Below are 25,005 nucleotides of genomic sequence, written 5' to 3' on the forward strand. Positions count from 1 at the left end.
TCTTCAAGCTTGCTGTCTCAACTGAACCTTAACATTATTATAGCGGTCAGCTTCATGCTACTCTCACACTAAACTGTTTCCTTATTCCAGTGTTCACATTCCTGTTCGTTGTCTCCCACTAAAAAAAAAGACATATTCCAGCGTCATTCCACGGTGGTTTTCTCATACAGGATAATCTTATTCCAGAGGTCATCTGCATGCACGTTGTCAGAAATTGAACTTTTACCTAATCCTAGTGGTAATTTTCATGCTTATTTCCTCACTGTGAAACATAACCTTATTAATGTGGTCATTTTCATTCTTGCTCTCACAGCGAATTAGAAATGTATCCCAGTAGTCATTATCATGCTTGTCTCACACTGAACCTGAACATTATTCAAGCAATCATTTTCATGCTAATTTTCATACACTGAAACTTAACCTTATCCCATGATTCCACTTCATGGCTGAAGTCTCAAAGGGAAACTTAGCATTATTTCTGCAATCATCTTCATGTATTTTGTCTCACACTGAACCATAAACATATTCCAGCAGTCATCTTCATTTTTATTATAGTTTCATTGAACTATAGCCTTATTCCATCCATCATTTTTGTACTCCTTTTCTCATACTGAAACTTTGCCTTATTCCAGAGGTCATCTTCATGTCTCCTTTCTCAAAACAAATGCTATCCTTACTCCAGTGGTCACCTTCCTGCTTATTGTCTCACACTGAATACTACCCTTATTTTAGTAGTAACCTTCATCCTTATTGTTCAGGTCTTACCTTTATCCTTATCCCAGCTGTCAACTTCTTGCTGGCAGTCTCACACTGAAGTGTAACATTATTCCAGTAGTGTCCTTCTAGCTCTCTGCTGCACATTGAACCTTAACATATTCCAGCTGTCATCCTCATGGTTTTCGTCTCACACAGGACCTTAACCTTTACCAGAATTCATCATATTGCTTGTTGAACATTTACCTTAGCTTATTTCAGAATCATCCTTATACTTTTTGCCTCATACTTTGAACACTGACATTGTTTCAGCAGTCATCATTACACTTGAAGTCTCACATGCGATCTTAACTTTTCCAGTGGTCATCTTTATATTTGTTGTGTTATACCTAACTTCACCTTTATTCTAATGTTCACTTTCATGCATATTATAGTAGTCATTTTTCATTTTCATGCTTGCGGTCTCTTAATGACCTCAACCTTTGTATTACTCTGTCCTCACACTGCTATAAAGAAATATCTGAGACTGGATAATTTATAAAGAAAAGAGGTTTAATTCACTCTTGCTATGCTTTAGCAAAGAGACTGGTGGCATTTTGTCCCTGCCCTAGACATCTGTGGAGCTTTGCACTTGAGAGAGATGACATAGGGTATCTGGCAGAAGAAATTTCTAAGCAGCAAAGCATTCAAGATATGACCTGGCTTTTCCTGAAAGCGTATAGTTATATGCGTTCACAGAGATGATTTAAAATAGGAACTTACATTTAAAAGGGAAGCAAAGCATAAATGTTTGGAAAATTTGCAGCCTGACCATTTGGTAGAAAAGAAAAACCCATTTTTTGGGGAGGGATTCAAGCTGGCTACAGAAATTTGCATAAGTAACAAGGAGCCGAATGTTAATAGCCAAGACAATGAAGAAAATGTCTCCAGGGCATATCAGAGATCTTGAAGGCTGCCCTTCCCATCACAGGCCCAGAGGCCTAGGAGGAAAACATGGCTTCATGGGCTGGGCCAAGGGCCCCGTTGCTCTGTGCCGCTTCAGGACTTGGTGCCCCGTGTCCCAGTCGCTCCAGCTCCAGCTGTGGCTAAAGGGGGCTAAGGTACAGCTAGGGCCATTGCTTCAGAGGGTGCAAGCCCAAAGCTTTGGTGGCTTCCACTTGATGTTGGGCCTTCAGGTGCACAGAAGACAAGAGTTGAGCTTTGGGAACTTCTGCCTAGATTTCAGAAGATGTATGGAAATGCCTGGATGTCCAGGCAGAACTGTGCTGCAGGGGCAGAGCCCTCATAGAAAACCTCTGCTAGGGCAGTATGGAATGGAAATATGGGATTGGAACCCCCACACAGAGGCCCCACTGGGGCACTGCCTAGTGGGGCTGTGAGAAGAGGCCCACTATCTTCCAGACCTCAGAAAGGTAGATTCACTGATAGCTTGCACCATGCACCTGGAAAAGCCTCAGGCATTCGATACCAACTCATGAAGGTAGCCGTGGAAGCTGTACCCTCTAGAGTCACAGAAGCAGAGCTGCTCAAGGCTATAGGAGCCCACCCCTTGCATCAGCATGCTTTTGATAATGAGACATGGAGTCACAGGAGATCATTTTGGAGCTTTAACATTTAATGACTGCCCTGCTGGGTTTCAGAATTACATGGGGCCTGGGCCACTTCTTTTGGCCAATTTCTCCTACTTGAAATGGGAACATTTATGTAACTGTAATACTCAAGATACCCCCATTGTATTTTGGAAGTAAGTAACTTGCTTTTGATTTTACAGGCTCATAAGCATAAGAAGGGCCTTGCCTTGTCTCAGATGAGACTTTGGACTTGAACTCTTGAGTTAATGCTAGAATGAGTTAAGACTTTGGGAGACTGTTGGAAAGGCATGATTTGTTTTGAAATATGAAAAAGACATGAGATGTGGGAGGGGCCAGGGGTGAAATAATATGGTTTGGCTCTGTGTCCCCACACAAACTTCATCTTGAATTGTAATCCCCATGTGTAGAGGGAGGGGCCTTGTGGGAAGTGATTGGACTATGGGGGCAGTTTCCCCCATGCTGTTCTTGTGATAATGGGGCATTCTCAGGAGATCTGGTTGTTTGATAAGTGTCTACCATTTGCCTTCTGCACTCTCTCTCCTGCTGCCTTCTGCAGAAGGTACTTGCTTCTCCTACCTCTTCCACCATGATTGTAAGTTTCCTGAGGCCTCCCCAGCCATGTGGAACTGTGAGTCAATTGAACCTCTTTTGTTTATAAATTACCCAGTCTCAGGTAGTATCTTTATAGCAGGGTGAGAACAGACTAATATACACCCCCAATTACAGTACTAACATTAAAGATTATTGATCACAGATCACCATAACAGATATAGTAATAATGAAACAATTTGATATCCTGTGAGAATTACCAAAACGTGACAAAGAGACACAAAGTGAGCACGTTTTTGCCACAAATCTGGGTTGCGACAAATCTGCAATTTGTCAAAAACGCAGTATCTTTAAAACACAATAAAGTGAGGCACAATACAACAAAATCCCTGCATACATATCTCACATTTTCTTCATCCATTTATCAGTCTATATACACTAAGATTGATTTCATATCTTAGCTATTGTGAAAAGTGCTCAAATGAACATGGTAGTGTAAATATCTCTTTGGGATACTGATTTTAATTAAATATATATGCAGAAGTGGTATTGATGGATCAGATAGTAGTTCTATTTTTAATTTTTTGAGAAATCTCAATATTGGTTTCTATAATGGCTGTACCAATTCACATTCCCACCTAGAGTATAGAAGGGTTCTTTTTTCTCCCATCTTCACCAACACTTGTTATCTTGTTTTGTTGTTGCTGTTGGATAACAGCCATTCTAACAGGTGTGATATGATATCTTATTGTCATTTTAGTTTGCATTTTCCTGATGATTAGTGATGTTGAGCATATACCCATTAGCTATTTCTAGGTCTGTTTTCTAAATGCTTTAGTGTCTGTTTCCCAGTTGTTCATCTTGCCAGATGTTATATCTGCTTTAAAGATATTACCACTCTCTACTGCTGTGTAACAAACCACTCCAAAGTTCAACAGTGTAAAACAGTAGCCATATTATTATGCTTTCAAATTATGTGAGTTAGGAATGTGGACAGGGCACAGGGGGATGGCTCTTCTCTACCCAAGATATGTAGGGCCTCAGCTAGGATGACTCAAATGTTTTGGGGGCAACTGCTGGAGCTGAAGGATCCACTTCTAAGACAAAATAAGATGGCCGAGGTGGTTGAAGAACAAGCTCAGTTCAGAATAACCACCAGACAGCCTACAGGTGCCTCTCCATGTTGATCAGACTTCCTACATGGGATCCAAGAGCAAGTGCTTCTACTGAATAAGATGGAAGCTACAACATCTTTTATGACCCCACCTCAGAAGTAACAGAGTATCACTTCTGCTGCATTCCTTTAGTAGCAGTCTCAAGCCTGCCCAGATTCAAGGGCAGGGGACAGAGACTACATTTTTTATGGGAAAATAATTTGAGTGTATACTTTAAAATTCCCACAATAGGTAAAGAAATCAAGACTTGGAGACTTTGTCAAGGTCATTTGTTTGGTAAACATAGAACTTCTCAGTGTTAATTATACCATCTCTCTGCTTGAAAATGGAGGAATTGGGGTTAAGAATTGTACACTTCTGGCCGGGCACGGTGGCTCATGCCTGTAATTTCAGCACTTTGGGAGGCTGAGGCAGGCAGATCACTTGAGCCCAGGAGTTCGAGACCAGCCTGGCCAACATGGCGAAATCCTATCCTACTAAAAATACAAAAATTAATCAGCTATGGTGGCAGGCACCTGTAATCCCAGTTACTTGGGAGGCTGAGGGAGGGAGAATTGCTTGAACCCGGGAGACAGAGGTTGCAGTGAGCCAAGATCATGCCACTGCACTCCAGTCTGGGCGACAGAGCAAAACTTCATCTAAAATATATATATATATATTTATAAAATGTATATATATATACACACACACACAAACATACACACTTCTTTTTCTCTTCTCTATTCCCTTGGCGTATGTGTGTGGGGTGTGTGTGTGTGTGTTACAGCAGCATGTAAGTAACATCTTATGAAAAGGGACTCTAGTCCTCTCAAGATGAATTGTACTTCTCCGGAGATAAGGCAGTACAAGTGTTTCCTTTCACTCCAGGCTAAGATGAAGGGCCTCTAGTTCTTCACTGCTCACCCTCTACTTTCATAGGAAAGGAACCTAGTTGAGAAGAGGTGACTGAAGAATTACTGTAGAATACACTTCAAAGTAGAGGTAAACAGATCTCTTCTAGGGCCAACAGGTAAGGTCTGATTTTCAGGAAAGGCCTCACATTTTAGAGTTTTGAAGTTATCTTCAGTAATTAATACATTTATATTCTTGTATTAGGTGATAAATATGTTCATTAAATATAAATATTTAAAATATATCAATATTTTAGTAATTTTTACTATCTTAGAATTCTTAGGAAATGTAAACTTAGGTCTTGCTAGAACTCTGAGAAGTCCTTTCTGACAAGGCACAAAAAGCTGGATAGAGGCTAACCTATATATCACTCCAGGAGAAAGAGATTTACCACCACTTCCAATCCCAGTGGTTAAAGTCTCAGGGATTGGGAACTGAGTAAACTGATTATCAATGCTAAGGAGACGCTAAGAGATGAGCTCTCTTACCAACCCATTTCACATCTGTTACAGAGGACTATTAAAGAAGCAGGGGGCTGGGCCCAGACTAATCACAATGTAGCAAAACCAAAAATTAAGAGGAAAATGGCAACGTTGTACATCTCTTAAGTCAAAGAGGAATTATAATGAAAACAACAATTTTGAAATAATCAATAAGAACATTACATATAAAAGTTATGATGTCCAAAGCCATAAAGAGAAGAAATCTATAGCTTTAAATGCTTTTATCATTAAACTACAAAGAATGAGAATATAACATGAGGGATATTTATTGAAAGCTTACAGTATGTAGGGCCAGAGCAAAATATATTTCATTTAATCTTCATAGTACTTTTGAGGTAGGTACTGTATTTTCCCCTTTATAATAGCTAGGAGGTAGGTACCATATTTTGCCCTTATCTTTTTGAAATGCTCAGAAGTACAATTAGGCACAGAAGTATAATTATTCATGCAATGTTCTAAATATGTTATCTGTTTCCAAGAACTATTTCACGTGTTTCTTGATTCAATGCCACAAATATGTATTAATTCTTATATATAGGGCACTGTAAAAAAGAATATTAGACATTCTCTAACTTGTAAAAATCTAGTTAAGTATACTTGATATAAATGAGAGGGAGGATACAACTCATATTATGATTGCGACTAACCCTACTAGCCAAAAATGGACTGTATTAAATGCTAAAAATGACGCATAATCACAGTGCCATGGTTGCAGAGAGAAAAGCGATTCCAACTTGGGATGAGGACAGGAGTCAATTGCCATGCTTGTTGCCACTGTTCAGGGAAGAAGCTCTAAGTTGTTCAAAAAATTAATTAGTGCAAGTGAAGCAGGAAGAGCACATACATTTCTGCTTTATTAAAATATTGCATAAATACAGAGCAGTTGGGCACATCCATTCTAAGGCACTGTTCTGGTTTGAATGCAATTCCACAAGAGAGAAAAGAGAAGCCATTACATTCTGTATTTTTCATCTCTACATTCGGACTCCTCCCATATTATACGTTTATTGCTACTGGGATATCAGTTTGAGCCCCAGACTTATAGCAGCATCACACAAGGACCTGGATGACAAGAATTAAAGATACATCCTAGGTCTAGCAATTGGTATAATTGGCACTTAATTACAAACTCTCTTGCATTGTTCTCCACCTGTTTCCCAACTCTTGTTTAACTAAAAATATTATAAAATCTTTATGAGCCTGATCCATGTATTACATTTCTTTACTAGCTTCCACTAAGCCTAGAACAGGACTAGGACTAGTTAGGCACATAGTAGATACCCCCAAAGTACTTACATAACTTTCGAGAACTTCAATGGAATAGAAGAGATATACTTTCCCTAACTGTAGTGTAAGGAAAGAATGACTGAGTATCTTCATAAAGGGAAAATGCTTGAATGTCCTATTTCTTGTATTTTATAACAAGGAACTAGGCTCAATGAATATTTTCATGTTTTAACAGGTTTAACTGACAATGAGAAGTCTTCCCTTGCTTCGGGAATTTGAGCTGTTACCATGATTACATGAGAACATTTATATAAGTAGCAACGTGTGTGCGTGTGTGTGTGTGTGTGTGTGTGTGTGTGTATGTATGTATGTAATTATAAGTAAAATTCAAAGAGGTTGAGAATCACTGGGCAACTTATAAATTATCTGAATTAGTGATCCTCACCTTCTTAAAATGATATATGTATATACATATGTGTGTGTGTGTATAAATATAAGTAAAATTCAAAGAGATTGAGAATCACTAGGCAACTTAAAAATTATCTGAATTAGTGACCCTCACCCCCTTAAAGTAGTATGTGTGTATATGTGTGTGTCTCTGTGTGTATTACACAAATTCATATATATTTTAAGAATTTTTTATAACACCCTTAAAACAACTGGAGATAACTAGGCTTGGGAGCAACTTAACTATACTGATAGCTATAGAAATATCTGTTTAAGGCAGTGTGTTCCAAGAGACATTTGCAGAATATTAGTTCTGTAGCTTATTATTGGGTATATGAAAAAGGTTTTGGGGTCAAATAAGTTTGGAAAACATTGAGCCAAAAGAGGTGCTTTTTCTCTCCTTTCTAGAAGACCTCTCAGAGATTCTCATATGCTGATGTGCACTATGAATCTAAGAAGGCGAAACAGCAGGAAGCAATTCCCAAATATATTTGCAGAATATCTAGCAGAACTAAGTATTCTATGACACACACATATGGAGACACTAAATTAAAGAATGGGTAAAATTTTAAAAAGCACTGAAAGACACATGATTGAATACCAAAGGAGAGTGAAATACCAAAGGAGAGCAAAAGACCCTGGTTCTTCAGTCAATCAAAATTAAATTAGATCCTGCTTGTATAATTTCAATTGCCAAATGGATTCTTCCAGACATAGAGCTTACTTATTCTGTGAACAAAATAAATTACCAGATTAATACTCTGCTTTTAGCAGCATTACCACAGACTGCTGACTAAGCAGACTAGCAAACTTTGCAAAATTCAAAAGTAAAGGTTAAAATCTTAATTTCTTTAAACATAAAAAATTTCAGTAGAAATAACCCAGTTCTTACCAGGCAAATGACATCCCCTTCATCCTTGTGTTCCTGACACATTTTTATTGTTTGACAAAATTCACTGTCTCCTTTCTTGCCACATGGGACACATCTAAAGCTTTGAATGAATATAATCATCTTTAATAACGACAGCAGAATAACTATAGTACTGCTATAGTCAATACATCTGATAGACATGTTTATCCACTATATTGACCCTACCTCTAAAAGGATTGTCATAATTTATATGCTTTATGTTTACACCTATGATACAGTTGCCTTGGAACACAAAATTTTTCATTGTAATTAAAAAAAGAAGAGTTGTGCAGACAGAAGAAATCAAATCTAAGAAAATCACAAGAATAGATAAATACTCTAAAATTCATATACCTTGGAAGATGGGTTTTAAAACTAGGAAAAAAAAAAGAAAAGAAAAAAAAAAGCTGTCTATCTTATAAGCTCAAACAAAAGCTTCCAAGACAAACAGCCTGCTGCAGGTTAAGATTTTTTTTGAGTTAGTGTCAATTTGTGTAGGACCTGTTTCAGCGATTCTTAAATAAGTCCTCTAAAGTGAGTGACCTGGTGCATAATAAGGCCAGCTCTCTGTCTGAAGCTTTTAGAACAATGAGTACACTTGTACGGCTTCTCCCCTGTGTGGATTCTTAAATGAATAACGAGGCTTGGTCTCTGTCTAAAACTTTTCCCACAATAATTACACTTAAAAGGTCTCTCTTCAGTATGCGTTCTCTGGTGCAAAGTAAGAGCTGTCAATCGACTAAAACTTTTCCCACAACTATGACATCTATGAGGTTTTTCACCTGTATGAGTTTTCAGATGTCTTTTAAGACTTGATCCATGACAAAAACTTTTCCCACACTCAAGACATTTATATGTTTCTTCTTCAGAATGGGTTCTCTGGTGCCCTATAAGATGTGACCGCCGAGTGAATCGCTTTTTACATACAGTGCATTCATAGGGTCTCTCCCCTGTATGAAGTCGTTGGTGTCTATAAAGGTCTGAACTACGAAGGAATCTTTTCCCACATTCAGGGCATTTGTGAGGTTCTTCTCCTGAATGGATTCTCTGATGCCCAGTAAGTTGTGACTTCCGAGCAAAACATTTTCCACACTGAGGACATCGGTGAGGTTTCTCTCCTGGACTCTTTTTCTTATGGGGTTTGGGGTTGAGAGGTTCTTCCAAGTTGGAGTTCTCAGGTGTCTCTCCCAGAGTGGGGTTCTGCTGATCTACCAGTTTTGCTAAATCTGTCTGTAAATCCTCTGGGGGGGGTTCCCATTGATTTTCTAACTGTACATAGTCTTTTTGCAAAATGGGACCCTGGAGAGCATTCCCCTCTAAAGTTACAATAAATGGATACATAGTCTCCATTTTTTTCTGTTTTGAAGTATCTTCTTCATTTTCTATCCCGATCTCAAAACCTGAGAAAAGAAACAGAAACTGCAGATGATATTGTGTTCCATGGAGAAAAGAAAGTGAAGGAAAATGAAGAGTTATGTTAAACCAGTGGTAGGAACATAGAAATTCCTAAATAGAATTCCAAACTCTTTATCTTTATTTAGGTCAAATTTTTCTTTTTTTTCCCCCTAGTATATCAAAGAACAATTACTTACCTATCTTGGAATCAAGTAATTGTTTCATTTCTTTAGAATCCTGTAATTCCTTCACCCACGGCTCTTCTCTATTCTCCAATGAGAAGTTCATGTCAAGTTTTGGTAATGGATATCCTGGCCAGAAGAAGGATGGGAAGCATTACAGTTTGGCTCATCAAAGGTTTTTCCAAAATTTAGGCTGATTTCTTGGACACACAGCCTCTTAGTATCTACTTCCTACTCCATTACTATTATTTCACCTAAGTCTCTTACAACAGTCTTTTCTTTAAAAGATAAGAGCAAAATGAAAATGAGGTTGTGTTCAATTCAAAGCTATTCTCTAATCTATGGAAGGTGAGTGAATAAATTGTGTGCTGAAATCAATGCACTAAATCATTTCAGCATCTATTTTGATACTAGATTTGCTTAGGTTAGAGCTAAAATATGAAGTAAATTTCATAAAGTTTTGCCATATTAATACTGGAAAACACTGCTATTGAGTGCTAAATGAAGAGAGAGAGGTAAAAGTAGTAGTTAAAGTGTTTACTGAAAAATTTTCAGTGGAGTCTTTTGAATTTAAATGAAAACTGAACTGGGTTGAACCTAGCAAAAGCAGTATTTATGTTGGTTTCAGTTAAAGTCTAAAAGTGGATTCTCTTAAAATTAGCCCAAATGACTCATACAGGTAAAAATGACTATTAGCCAAAATGACTACAAAATAGTATTTCAAAGTGTCAATCTAAGGACAGCCAGGTGAAGTTTCTAACCACTCACTCTCCCCTTGTCTGACCACCCCTCTCCTCACTGACAGCTGGTATTGCTTACATCCTCTTTTCTGAGCCCCTTCTTCTCCTCCTTTATCTCTGGTCAAGTTTAGTGGTCTTCAATGAAATGTGGGCTGTAAATTACTAATGTGATATCTAAATGTAGGCTGATGTTTAAATATTAGTATTATTAAAATGACATTAGGAATTTGTTTTGACTAATGTTAATCTGAAGGAAAATTTAAATTCCAGAACATTATATTCAAGGCAGAGGAAGTGGACTAAAACACCTCATTTTAGTTTTTCATGAACAAAAATTTCCTTTTCAAGATTAAGAAACAAAAGCTGAATTTCAAATAAAAGTGCTATTTAAATTCACTATTTTGTTTTCATTTGGATTTCAAAGCTAAGAGTGAAATTACAGGGTAATATGAAACAGGTCAAATAAAATTGAAGGTAATAGATCAAAAGAAAGCTGCTGTGAAGTAAAAGATGGAGTTTCAATTGAAACTTGGAATACGAGAGAATAGCAAAGGCTTAGATACAAAATACTGACTTATAATCTAAATGCATAGTAATCTGAATCCACATGACAAAGCAGCATAAGTAAAAATAAATATGTAATGAGAAAAGACAGTATAAATGAAAATTACCGCTTCTTTCTTTTGTTAAAAGATGTAAAAGGCAACTGTATAAAAATATGTATACAGTGTATCGCTGGGCATACAACATAGAGAAATGTAATATATTTCCCAATAATAGCAGAAATGAGGTGGGTAAGAGCAAAGAGTATGGGACTAAAGAAATGACTCCAGTTGGTAATTAAAATCCACAGGAACAAATGAAGAAAACCAGAAATGATAAACAATGTTAATATAACAAAAGTTATAATATATATTTATTTTCCTTTCTTTTTTCAGCTTCTTAAGAGTCTTAAAATTATATAAAGCAATAATTATAACAATGTATTCTTGGGTTTAAAACATTTTTGATGTAATATATATGATAGTAATATCACAAAAAGGGGGAAAAGGGAACAGAGCTACATAGGAGAAACATTTCTATATCTCACTGACATTAAGTTAGTATAACTCTGAAACCAATGATAAGATGTACATGGTAAATCCTAGAGCAACCACTAAAGAAACAAAAGTAGTAAAATTATTAAAGTAAAATATTACATGAGGAATATTTACTTAATGAAAAAGAAAGCAGTAAAAGAGGGATAGAGGAACAAAAAAGACTTGAGGCATATAGAAAACAGAAAGCAAAATGGCAGATATAAATCTAACCACATCAAAAATAAAATTAAATGTAAATAGATTAAATGACTTAATCAGAAAGCAGAGAAGATCTGACTGGATTGAAAAGATCCAACTATATACTGTGTATAAGAGGTATCCTTTAGATTCAAAGATACAAATAGATCGAATGTAAAAGGATGGAAAAAGATATATCATACAAGTAGCAACCACAAGACAGCCAGTCAAAATAGACATTAAAACAAACAAAAAAAACTCAATACTAAGATATACAGGATCATTTTATAATGATAAAAATATTAATCCATCAGGAAGATATAACAATTATAATCATGTATGCACTTAATTTCTGAGTACTAAAATATGTAAAACAAAACCTGACAGAAATAGTACAAGAACCAGATAATTCAACAATAGTAGTTGGACACTTCAATAACTCCTTGCACTAACAGATAGAAAATCTAGGCAGAAGATCAATAATACAAGACAAAGAAAATACTATAAACCAACTAAACATAACAGAATAGAAATGAGAATCCAGCAATAAATCCATATATCTGTCCTGTGGTCAACTGATTTTGACAAGGGTTTCAAGGATATTCAATATAAAAAGAATAGCCTTTTCAACAAATCATGTTGAGACACCTGGATGTCTCCATGGGGAAAAAAAATATTATTTGGACCTCTACTTTGCACCCTATTAAAAATTAATGAAAAATAGATCAAAGTCTTAGATGTAAGAGCTAAAATCATAAAACTGTTAGATGAAAACACAGGGGAGAATTTTCGTAACCTTGGATTAGGCAATGATTTCTTAAATAAGACATCAAAAGGGCAAACAACATAAGAAAAAACAATTACATTTGACTTCATCAAAATTAAAAAAATCTTTTGGGCTACAAAGAACACTATCAAGAAAGTGAAAAGATGGCCTACAGAATGGGAGAAAATATCGGCAAATCATATGTCTAATAAGGGACTTTTATCTAGAGTACACGGTTGACCATTGAACAACATGGGTTTGAACTACACAAATACACTTATAGGCAGATTTTCTTCCACCTCTGCCACCCCTGAGATAGCAAGACTAAACTCTCCTCTATTTTGTTGATCTACATGTCTATTCTTATGGAAGTACCAACACTGTCTTAGTTCATTTGTGTTGCTATAAAGACCTTTATAATGATCCACTTCCACTTAATGGATAGTAAATATATTCTCTGCCTTATGATTTTCTTAATAACATTTTCTTTTCTCTAGCTTATTGGTTGTAAGAATACAGTATATAACATATGAAATACATGTTAATTGACCACTGATGTTATCAGTAAGGCTTCCAGTCAAACAGTAGGCTATTCGTAGTTAAATGTGGGGGAAACAAAAGTTATGTATATGGATTTCCAGCTGCACAGTAGGTCAGCACCCTTAACCCCCACATTGCTCAAGGGTCACCTGTATAAAGAACACATACAATTCAATAATAAAAAGACAAATAATTCAATTAAAAATGGGCAAGGGAACTAAATAGATCTATGAAAATATACAAATGACCAATGAGCACATGAACGCATGTTCAGCATTGTTACTCTTCAAAGAAAGAAGAGTATCAAATCCACAATCAAAACCACAATGAGTCACTATTTCATACCCATAGGATGGCTAGAATAAAAATGTCAAATAATAATAATAAATGTCGCCCAGGATGTGAAGAAATAAGAGTGCTTGTACACTGCTGGTGGGAATGTAAAAGAGTGCAGCCAGTTTGTAAAAGTCGAGAAGTTCCTGAGAAGTTTAAACATAGAGTTACCATATGACCTAGCAATTGTGCTCCCAGGTATATACCCAAGAAAAATGAAAACATATATAAATACAAAATGTCATACTCAAATTTTTATAGCGCATATTTCATAATAGCCAAACTATAGAAACAATCTAAACATTCATCAGCTGTTGAATGAATAAACAAAATGTGATATAACATCACAATGGACTATTCAACCATAAACAGGAATAAAGTACTGATACATGTTACAACAAAGTTGATCCTTGAAAATATGTTCAGTGAAAGAAGTTGGTCATAAAAGACCACATATTGTATGATTCCATTGATACGAAATATCCAGAATAGGCAAATCTACAGGGACAGAAAGTAAATTAGTGGTTGCTTTGGAGTGGGAGAGATGGGGGCCAAGAGGTGATAGCTAAAGGGTACACGGTTTCTTGTTGAGGTGATGAAAATATTCTAAAATTGACTGTGGTGACAGTTGTACATATTGTGAATATACCAAAAAACATTAAATTGTATACTTCAAAGGGGTGACAATGTATGGTATGTGAATTATATATAATGCTATTTTAAAAAGATGTAAATGTAGAAAAAACATTTAAATATTGACATCATTAGATGATATTAACAGATTAGTTTGGCTAACATTAATCTGAAGTAAAATTTAGATTTCAGTACACTATATCAAATCTTAGGAAGTAGTGTAAAATACTTTATTTTGTATTTTCACAGGGAAAAAAACAATAGATTTTAGATTAAGAAATATAAAATACACTTCCAATAAAATGTTTCATAAACTCACTATTTTGTTAAGAATGCTTGGATTTAAACCCAGGAGTGGGATAATTGAATGATGTGGTGGAACAGGCCCCCCCGCAAAAAACAGAAATTATACATTTAAAAAATAAGAGTAGAATTGGATTGTTTGTAACACAAAGGATAAATACTTGAGGAGATAGATACCCCATTTACCATGATGTGATTATTATGCAATGCATGCAATGTATTAAAACATCTCACGTACCTCATAAATACATACACCTAGTATGTACCCACACAAATTAAAACAAAAAAATTTTTAAAGTTAGTGGAAAAAATAAACTGGAGTTCATTGATTAAAGCTGCCATCAAGTATAAGTGAGAAGGAATTGAAACTGGGGAGAGCAGCAAGTAGCAAAGGCTTACAATGGTAGAAGCATGGAGGCCCAGGAGATTTCAATATGAAAGCCAGAAAAACAGTTTTGGGAATGACAGGAATTGTTCGTATGGCTATTCTCATCTTACAGAGCACAAACTTGAAACTCTTAAGGTTACAGATTTCATCAAATATCACTTCAAAACCAGGCCCAGACACCTGCTCCTTAGGTAAAAGAAGCTCTATGACCTAGTTGAAGGACTAAATGTAACCCTGGAAGGAGAATCTGGTACCCATGAGATCTAAGGGCAGCCGTGTCTCATGGGCCTCCCACATTGGCCTTCAAGTCTAGCTGCTACTTTCTGCACAGCACCAAATTACAGAGATTTGAGTACTTTTGCTTTGGTTCCTTGTCCCCAGCATCATACTCCTGGTGCCAGCTTTCAAAAAGCTTGGCCCCAAATTGGGTGCATCAGGAGTCTCCACACCTTGGATGTGAAAACATGGTGCTCAAACTTGAGCTTCTTCATGGATGTCAACCTAAAGCACTTCTTATATGTGTAGCACACCCCACCCCAACCCTGTTGTCCTGAGTAATATTCAGATACTTCAGGACACTATTACCAGTTTATTTGCATTTCTCAACCTTATTTTCACAGTCCAAGTCAGCTAAAACCAATTCCCATTCACTTTTGACCCATGTCTCACCTTTTGGATATCAGTTCCCATCCTCTACTCTTACATATTGAATAAAATACCACCACGAATGCTGAATAAAACTGACGCTTACTGAAAGCGTTTCCACAGATATATTTGCGCTGCTCTGTTGGCCAACATAGCGAGAACAGCTATGGCTCTTACATAGCAAAGATAAGTGAAGATGAGCAGAATTTGGCATTCCTATATATTGTGGTGGGAGGATAAACTGGTACAATAATTTCAGAAGGCAATTTGACAATATCTATTAAAGTTTTAAATGCCCATTAATCAATCAATCCCGATTCTAGAAATTTATCATATCAATACCTGCATATATTGTATTCTCCAAATGTTTTCTAGTTTGGCTCCATGGCTTCTGGGTCAAAGTTGAGTGGCAATAAAAAAGCAGGCATTAATGCCTACTTCTGTCAGGGGGCTCTTCTCTTTACCCTCAATGTAAGCTATCTGTAAAGTACTATTATTGGATGAGTGGTTTTACAGTAATAGAAGAAACATTAACTGCTGGTCAGTAAAAAGAGAAGGGCCCTACACTTCACTTCTATGAGCCCCCCCCTTTTTTTTTAGCTCCCACAGGAATGAGAAACACAAAGAAATGATAAATGTTTAAGGTGATAGATATTCTAATTACCCTCATTTGATCATTACACATTGTACACATATATCAAAATATCACTCTGTATCCCATAAATAGGTACAATTATTACATGTCAATTGAAAATAAAAGGAAAGGTTGGGTGCGGTGGCTCATGCCTATAATCCCAGCACTTTGGGAGGCCGTGGTCAGGAGATTGAGACCATTCTGGCTAACACGGTGAAACTCTACTAAACATACAAAAAATTAGCCGGGCGAGGTGGCGGGCGCCTGTAGTCTCAGCTACTCGGGAGGCTGAGGCAGGAGAATGGCATGAACCTGGGAGGCAGAGCTTGCAGTGAGCAGAGATCGCACCACTGCACTCCAGCCTGGGCGACAGAGCGAGACTCCATCTCAAAAAATAAATAAATGGAAAGAAAGGAGGGCCCTACAGATAGAAACCAAAGCCTGTTACCTTAAATTTAATCATGTCTCCTGGTTTGGAGACCATAGTCTAGAACATTAGTTTTCCAATGACAATAATATATTGTCCAGGATGTTAAACTCATCCTCTGGCTATAATTAAGAGATCCATGATAGATATATTATATTTGACCAAATTAAGTGAAGAAATTTTACTTAGGAAAAGTTAACTGAAGAAAGAAAAGGAAATCAGTTTTTGATTTTTTTTTTTTTAAGTAAAAGGCTATTAAGTCCAGGCATAGCTGATTTAAAATCAAGGACATTGTGTCATCCTCCTTGCTTTCTCTTGGATCTTTTGCTCTGGAGGAAGCCTGCTGCCCCATCATAAGGATACTTAGGTAATCTATGGAGAAATTCCTTTGGCAAGGAATTGAGGCATCCTGCCAGTCCCTGCTGACATCTTCACAACTACAAGAGAGACTCTGAGCCATAAACATCTAGTAGACCACTCCTGAATTCCTCTCAAGAACAGTAACATGATAAATACTTTTTCCTTTAAGCTGCTAAATTTTGGGGATAATTAATTACCCTTCAATAGCTATCTAATGCAAAGAGGGAAAAGCAATCGGAGATTAACAAAGAAGGTGCTTCACTGAATGTTCCCCTCATCCTATACTCAGGCAATGGTTTCATTAAGCCCCATTAGCAAAGACTGTCTCATAAGAGCTTCACTACACCAAGAAATGTCATTACTATAGTTAGGGGTTAGATATTAGCTTATGGTAAATTTTTTGGTATAGTAGAATAATCTGAGGAAGTTTAAGTTATAAGAATCTTCTGATGCTTTCTAGACAGAATTTGTTTGTCCTGTATTTTACTTTAAATTTTCATCTCTCATATCCTTCATCACCAAAAAGATGTGATCTTTTACATTTCACAGACATTCCAAATGAAACCTCATCAATTGAAATGAAAAACCCAAGGCTTTGACAACTCAAAATGCAATCCAGTTTTGGTGTACAAATTTTGAACTCCATGTTTTCAAAGATAAGCATGATATATTTTATGTTTTTAGGACCAGCGTCTCCTTGCTGCTTTTCTTTTTGATTGCAGACATTCTAATATTATTGCTTATCTCTGGCATCAAAGTGTCCAGTATGAATTCAAATAAGGGATTTTGTTTTAAAGTTTATGTCTTCCTTAGATCACTTTATATTGTTCACTTAAGTTCTCTTTTAGTTTGCAATGAATGTGTATATGTGTTTTCAGTTATATTACATGAATAAAATATATATGCACAATTCACATATACTCAACAACCTAATTTTTTGCTGATAGGAAATAGGTTCCAAACGTTAATATAAAATCAACTGACTTCTTCCATTACTTTTGAATTTCTTCTCCACTCAGCTGGCATCTTGTACTTTCCATTCAGTTTACAATAGAATGTATTTCATGTGATACATCAAATACACTTTCGTTTAAAGTAAAGGTTTAAGTAATCTTTAAATAATAGAATAAGCCTTGCAACATTTTCCAAAGCATAATACATCACTTTAAATGGTGATAAGAAAAGGATAATTTCCTGTCCTCCAAATTTGTAATTTTTATCTTTTAATTATATCTATTCTTTATTAAATATACTAGATTTCCATGTGCTTTAGAGAGCAAAATATAAACACCAGATAAATATTGCTACTATGTGATATCTGTACCTGCAATGTTGACAAAAGGAGCGAATTAACATGGGGAATCAGAATGCAAATGCAGAAAGAGTTATACTTCAAATATTACTAGCTAAGTTTTACTACTTGTTCCAGGCATATATACATAAACACAGACTTTTTTTTAGAATTCCTCAATAGACTATGAAATGTAGATGATGTAAAGACTGGAACATAAATGGCAATATTACATAGTTCTGCTTTGACCACAATATGTATACTTGGAAAGTTTTCCTCTTTTGTCACTTTTATTTAAAAATATGCTGGAGACCCACAAGCACCTCATACTCTGTATGTTCAAATCTAAACTCAACTTGACCCACCGAATCTGATCTTCCTCTTTTGTTTGTCATGTCAGTGAATAATATTACCATCTACCCAGTTGAATGGCCAGAAACCTGGATTCCATCCTTAATCCCTTCTTCTCCATCACCCTGACACCCAGTCAATCACCAAGCTCTGTTATTTCACACCTGTTAAATACCCTTTGAACTATATTTTCACTCCATCATCACTAACATGCCCTTGCTTTAGAACAACATCCTCTCACCTGAATGATGGCAACAACCTCCCAAATGGGGTCCCTGCTTTCAGTGGTATGTACCCATTCCTACTATAGCCAGAATAATCTCCTAAAATGCAAATTTGTGTGTATTGCTCTGGTATTGGAGAACCTCAAAATGGTTCCCCACTTCCCTGATAATCAAGTGTGACTTCTCCATGAGGCTGCAAGTTCTTCATGACCTAGGACCTTGCTTCTCTCTCCAGCCCCTTCTATTGCCACTCCTGTCCCACTGCTCTTCTATGTCCCTTGCACTGCAGCAGGAGGTCTTCTCTCTCCCTTCAGGACTTTGCACATGCTGTTGCTTTTGATCCCAGCCCTCTCTGCTTCCCATGTACACCACTCCACAGGCTCACTTTGATCCATCCTGTAGGTTTTAACCCAGATCCTCCTTCCTCCAGACTTCCCTCTCAGCCAAAAGTTGGTTAGGTGGCCCTTCTCCATGCTCCCGGGCATTCTATTCCTCCCAACACACAATTTACTGTCCGATTTCTGTCACATACAGGACAAAAAGTCCTACCGACATATCTGAATTGTCCACTGAGCTGTAATCTCCAGGATGACCAGAGCTGCTTTTCTGCCTTGTATGCTACTGAATCCCCAGGGTCTGGCATGGTGTCTGGCTCCTCAAAGGTGCTCGTAGATAGTGGTCAAATGACTAAATGATATTAATATGATGTGGAAAGGGACATGGTTACTAATCCTGGGTACTGAGCTAGTTTACATTTTATAACTTGGACAGTTCTTATTTTCATTTCTTATGTGTCTTCTGTGACCTCAGTATTTAACAGTCTCTTGAACATGCCACCATGTTGAAACAGTGCCTGGAGGAGTCAGGGGAGAGGATTCTGGCCACACTTGGGCCAAAGCTTTAATGTGAGGGGTAGAAGAGGTACAGGGAACACTGTGTAAGAAAACCCCAAAGGAGAAGCCGGGTGCAGTGGCTCATGCCTGTAATCCCAGCACTTTGAGAGGCTGAGGCAGGTGGATCACCTGAGGTCAGGAGTTCAAGACCTGCCTGGCCAACATGGTGAAACCCTGTCTCTACTAAAAATACAAAATTAGCTGGGTGTGGTAGTGCATGCCTGTGATCCCAGCTACTTGAGAGGCTGAGGCAGAAAAATCGCTTGAACCTGGGAGGTGGAGGTTGTAGTAAGCCGAGATTGCACCACTGCACTCTAGCCTGGGCAACAGAGCAGGACTCCATCTCAAAAAAAAAAAAATTAGAAAACCCCATGGGGAATAAAATATAGGAGCAACTGGACTATGTGATCCTGCTGCCTTTCTCCACTTGGACTTTCTCCTTCTAGAACTAACCCCTGCTGTGTCTGGGCCAGTGATTCTCAAACTTCAGTGTGTGTAGCACTCACCTACAGAGCTTGCTAAACATATACCCCTGGTGTTCATGCTGCGAATGGTCTGCTTACTACAGTTTGAAAAACACTGTAATAGGTACTGATTTAATGAGGTAGATATTTCCTTTTCACTGTGGTAAGCGGTTGATCTTACAGGATCTAATGAGACTATATTACTAAAGTATTAAGTTTGAATAAGGCTCTGATGCCATGAAAGCAACCGAGGCCCTAGGGGCCGATGACATCACAGTTCCTGTTGATTAAAATTGTGCTGAGAAAAGAGTCCTTATCCAGAATCCAAACTCCCATAGCTTTCCTGTGTAACATTCTTGATCAAGAGACTCCTTATCAGGGTCATTAGCTTAAAGGGTTCCTAATCCCAGGGTTCTATCCAAAGTACTCTGTTCCCTACTATTCCCAGAGAGATTTTTTTCCTCTTCTTTATCTGAGTGGTCCGTTTCCATTGGGTAATTGGTGTTTGTAGCCCAACCCCAACCCTTGAGAATTCCTGAACTCTCAAAACAGAAACAAAAGAAAGGAGAGAACCCTTGTCTTACCAGGGTCTAGAAAGGGCTGACATTCTCCAGTAGCACCATAGTTCAGTTCCTGTGGCCCTGCCTGTGGGATCCACGCCTCTGCTACTGGGGCCTCCTGGGCAGGTCCCATTACCTGGAGTGCAGGTGACTCTAGGTGCATGGTTGGTGGTATGTGTGCTGTTCCCACTGGTGCCAGTTCTTCCAAGAGCATGTCATGCATATCAACCTGGGGGAAATGGCAGAACCATCACTCTCAAGTCTAGACCAACAGTGCCCAGTAGAATTGTATGAGAATCATGCATGTAATTTTAAATTTTCTAGTGGCCATATGAATAAATTTTTTAAAAAGTTAAGGCCAATCTTAATAGTACGTATTACTTAATCCAATGCAAACAATCAGGATTTCAACATGTAATCAATATGAACAATTATTAGTGAGATATTTCACCTACTTTTTTCATACCAAGTCTTCTGCATGTGGTGTGTATTTCATACTTACAGCAGATCTCAATTTGCATTGGCCATATTTCAAGGGCTCAAGAGCTGTACATGACTAGTAGTGACTGTATTCAGCAGCAAATGTCTAGACCACATGAAGATAAAATCTTATATAGTAAACAAAACCAAGGAGACAGAGAAAGGAAGGGCAACCACCAACCCAAGTACCCTAGGGAGACAGAAAACTTCAGAAGACTCCTGTTCAGGAGCCCTGAAGCTAACAGCTCCTGCAGAGAACCCCCATAGACAAGATTGGAGTATCCCTGATGCCCATCTGGAAGCTCCTGCTCCCTTTTCCCAAGTATACTGCACTCTCTCAGTCATGGCACTTCTGAAAAGAGGCTTTACACAGTCATTCTGAATGGCAGACAGTGCCACTGTCCCCATGGGGAGTTTTGGATATGCTGACAGGTGGTGGCTATCAGAATTTAATGGAACATAATTTACAATGCAGAATTGTTCCAGGTCCCTACCAAGTGTGGAATGTCCCACTCAAACATTCATGTGAGTAAAAAGAATCTGTCAAGAAGCCCACCCTATTGGTCAAATAAGTACAATTGTTTTGTGTTTTTTTGCATAGTTTCAGCACAAATGAAATTTTCTAGGAATGCACTAATGTGAAAAGCAAAGACTACACTGCTTATTGTTCAGATTTACCAAGAGTCATATGCCATTTTGGAAAATCACATGATGAGCAGGAAAACTGTTCATAGTACTTGAGCTTTATCAGTCTGAATTTCTGGCTGTCCCATTCACAATGATTGTAAGCATAGATGCAAGCATCTGACAACTTCATGACGTTCAGTTAGGCCTCAGCATGTATATGTACAAATCTCTATCAATTTATAACAAATTATGTTTCTTTTCCTTTATATTCCTTCTAGACTTGACTCAGGGTTGGCAAACTTTATAAAGAGCCAAATAGTAAACATTTTAGGCACTGTGGGGCACATTCACTGTCAATTCTTCTTCTTCTTCCTCTTTTTTTCAATGACCTTTCAACAAGATAAAAACCATTACATATAGAGTACAGATAAACAGGCTATGGCCAGAATTGGCCTTCAGGCTATGGAGCAATTTACTGATGCTTTGGGTTGACGTATGTGAGTAGATTATGCTGTCTATCAATTTCATTTGTGCATAGGAAAGTGGACATTACAAACTATTTGTTATAGAAGGGAAAGAGTCTGATAGAGTTAAAAGCACTGACTCATTTGCTGAGTTCAGCAGAAGAGAAAAAGGAAAAGAACTCTGGAGAAATCTTGAGGCTGGGGAATGACACAGAGACAAATGTGTGGTCTAGTCCCAGCTGCCGCAACTACTTCCTTTGGACCAATCACAAAGATCCCACATTCTTTTCTTACCTGCTGCTCTGGTATCTCAAGTTCTCTCTGCAAGTCTTCTATCAGTGACACAACTCTTTCTCTATTCTCTGGGCAGTGCTCCCTCACCCAGGTCTCTATCTCTGTGGGCAGGATAGTTAGGAATTGCTCCAACACTAGCAGCTCCAGGATTTGTTCCTTAGAGCGCATCTTTGGCTTCAGCCATTGACAGCAAAGCTCCCAGAGCTTGTTAAATGCTTCATGAGGCCCAGCTGCTTCTCTGTACTGGAACTGCCTGAAGCGCTGACGGAAAACTTCACAGTCAGTATCATACTCTTGAAACACAGAGCCTTGATTCAAGGACGCCTGGATTGCACAACCCAGGGCCACAGCCATCGCACCCTTCCAGCAGTTTACAGTTTACCTGGAGCCTCACTTCTCAGATTCCAACTCGTTTCTCTCTGAAATCCTTGGGGTGGGAGGGAGCCACCTACAGCTAAGGACAGAAAAAAACGAGAAAGGAGAAACAGGAATGGTCACAAGAGGGCTTACTTACTTCCGTTAACTTCTTTTTTTACCAAAGAACCTCTGTTAACTTCTTTTTTACCAAAGACCTGGTTCATTATTTATAAGACTGTTCATTAAAAATAATGAAGCAGTTCATTATTTTTCTCTTGGTTTTGAGAATCTGATGAGAGCTTCAGACTCACTTCCTAGAAAAATACATATACACGTCCTATTCTGCATCTAGTTTCAAAAGTTTATAAAATCTCAAAGCCTCTAGAATTGTGCTTGCTGTCAAATATGGTAGCCAACAGCCCCATGTGACACTTTAAGTTTAGTCAAAAATTTAGCTTCTCAGTAATATTAGCTAAATTTCAAATGCTTAATAGACTTCACTGCAAAAAGGTCTATTGGACAGCTCTGCTCTAGAATTCCATGGTCCCAGGCTAAGGACCCTGAATTTATTAATAAATGAACCTTTATAGATCTCTTGGCATTTAACCTATTCCCAGTTTAATTCCAATTGTCATGTGTTTCTGAATATATGTAGATCTCAAAAGAAATGGAGAAGGAATACTAACAATACTTCCATAAAACTTTGAAAGTCCATCTAGCTTTAAGTATCCTCTAATGGCCTTGGATCAAAGTGAACTTAGGTAGAGCCATGGTTTGCAAAGGCAGCAAATTGTCCATCTCTCATTCTTGCCCTTACCGAGTCTGTGTAATTCCCCCAGTAACCCCATGCCTTTCCTTCCCCACTCCTCTCCACCACAGCATTCCAAGAGGATTTCCTACGTGAAAAATACACTGCAATAGGGAGGCCATTAGGAATTTGCTATGCATTCTTAACAAGGGATATTGAGTTCATGCTATGTGCCAGGTACTGTTCTAAGCATTCCACATATACTAGTCAATTAACCCTCACCCAAGGTTAGGAGCTGAGTACTAGTATTATCCCCTGGACACAGATGAGGGAATTGAGGTTTGAGGCTTAGGGGGATTGAACAACTTGTCTAAGGTCACATGGTAAATGCCAGAGGGAAATGGTGATTATGTCAAAATCTATATTCTCCAGCAATCAAAAGGTCTAAATGTTCTTGGTGTAGACTTTGAGGTCACAGAGACAGTCATATACATGTTTCTACACGTCTCAAGACCTGTATCTGCCCATGTGCCATGGTTCCTCTCTCTCCGCATGTGCTGAGACAGCTGCTGTAGTTGTTCTCTTCTCTGGAGGGGATTCAAGGGGAAAAAAATACTCATGACTCTCTTCCTACCCAGTCAACCCAAATCAGCACTCTGTCCTTGTATCCTCCTTTAACATGATGGTAGCTTGACTTTAGGAGATCGATTTAGGTATGATAACCTGCTAGCTGTGTGACCCTGATACCCAGTGCCTCTGTTTCTAACAGAAGATAATCATAGCATCTACTTTATAAAATGTTCTGCGTGGATCCAATTGCATGGGAAGCGAATAGCAGCATGCCCAGCACAGAGGAAGCACTCAATTAAAGTTTATTGCTTGTCAGGAGTCATTCCTAGGGGGCCTCTATTTCCCAGAGTCTAGGCACCTAACCGTTGCTGGAGGGCATCCAGGAACTGTGCTGTTTTTGGCTCTGGACCCATCCGTTAATCTGCTCCAGCCTCACAGCTGGCCAGCCCTTCCCTGACTGACCCAAAACCATCCACCACGTCTACCAGGGAATGGACCCTTCGGGTTTCCTTTGATGGACCCTTCCCAGAGAAACGTTCATTTCACTATGAGACCAGTGATTTATCTCCAAATCCTCTCGTAGAGAATCCACCCTCATGGGGCCTATAAGAAAAGCGATGTGTGTAGAGAGCACTCGAGGAACGGCAAGAGTGACACGTCCCTAAAAAGTCTAAAAGCTGGTTCAAAATCGGATGCTAGTGTCTCGGGCGCGGCCCCTGTTCACTCTTGGGTGACGAGGTCCCGCCACCTGAAGGGGGGCTCCCAGCCCAGAAGGACTCCCGGGAAGGCCCGGTCGGGTCGCAGGGAGTGGCGGTGGGGACCCTGGCCGGATAGGGGCCCGCCGCCCACCACTCCTTCCGGCGCCCGCCGTCCGGGGCACAGCTGGAATCACCCAGTTGGCATGGCCCCGGCTAGGGAAAGGAGCCCCGCTACCCGCGCCCGCGCCCCAGGGAACGGCCACGCCCTCTGGCCGCTCGGGGACTCACCGCCTCGGCGCCCACGGTTCTCCCAAGCTCACCGGTAACTGCCCAGGGCGCAGGCGCAGGGCTGC

At 38.5% G+C, this 25,005-nt stretch overlaps 1 protein-coding gene across 4 annotated transcripts; it reads right to left on the bottom strand.

The window, feature by feature from the left end:
• On the bottom strand, positions 1-25,005 carry ZNF449 (zinc finger protein 449). 4 transcript variants are annotated; one of them, XM_023198792.1, is made up of 7 exons: positions 24,941-25,005; positions 22,280-22,733; positions 20,439-20,643; positions 9,601-9,714; positions 8,791-9,408; positions 7,991-8,090; positions 1-118 (listed from the first exon to the last, which is right to left on the bottom strand). In XM_023198792.1, the coding sequence occupies exons 2-6, from the start codon at positions 22,631-22,633 to the stop codon at positions 8,035-8,037; spliced, it is 1,347 nt and encodes a 448-aa protein (XP_023054560.1). In that variant the 5' UTR covers positions 22,634-22,733; positions 24,941-25,005; the 3' UTR covers positions 1-118; positions 7,991-8,034. The 4 variants fall into 4 exon arrangements, 3 of the variants coding, with proteins under 3 accessions (XP_023054560.1, XP_023054559.1, XP_023054558.1); XR_002728305.1 differs by having other exon boundaries at positions 7,991-9,408; XM_023198791.1 differs by lacking the exon at positions 1-118 and having other exon boundaries at positions 6,260-8,090.

Source organism: Piliocolobus tephrosceles, chromosome 12 (genome assembly GCF_002776525.5).
Source record: "Piliocolobus tephrosceles isolate RC106 chromosome 12, ASM277652v3, whole genome shotgun sequence".
Taxonomy (NCBI): domain Eukaryota; kingdom Metazoa; phylum Chordata; class Mammalia; order Primates; family Cercopithecidae; genus Piliocolobus; species Piliocolobus tephrosceles.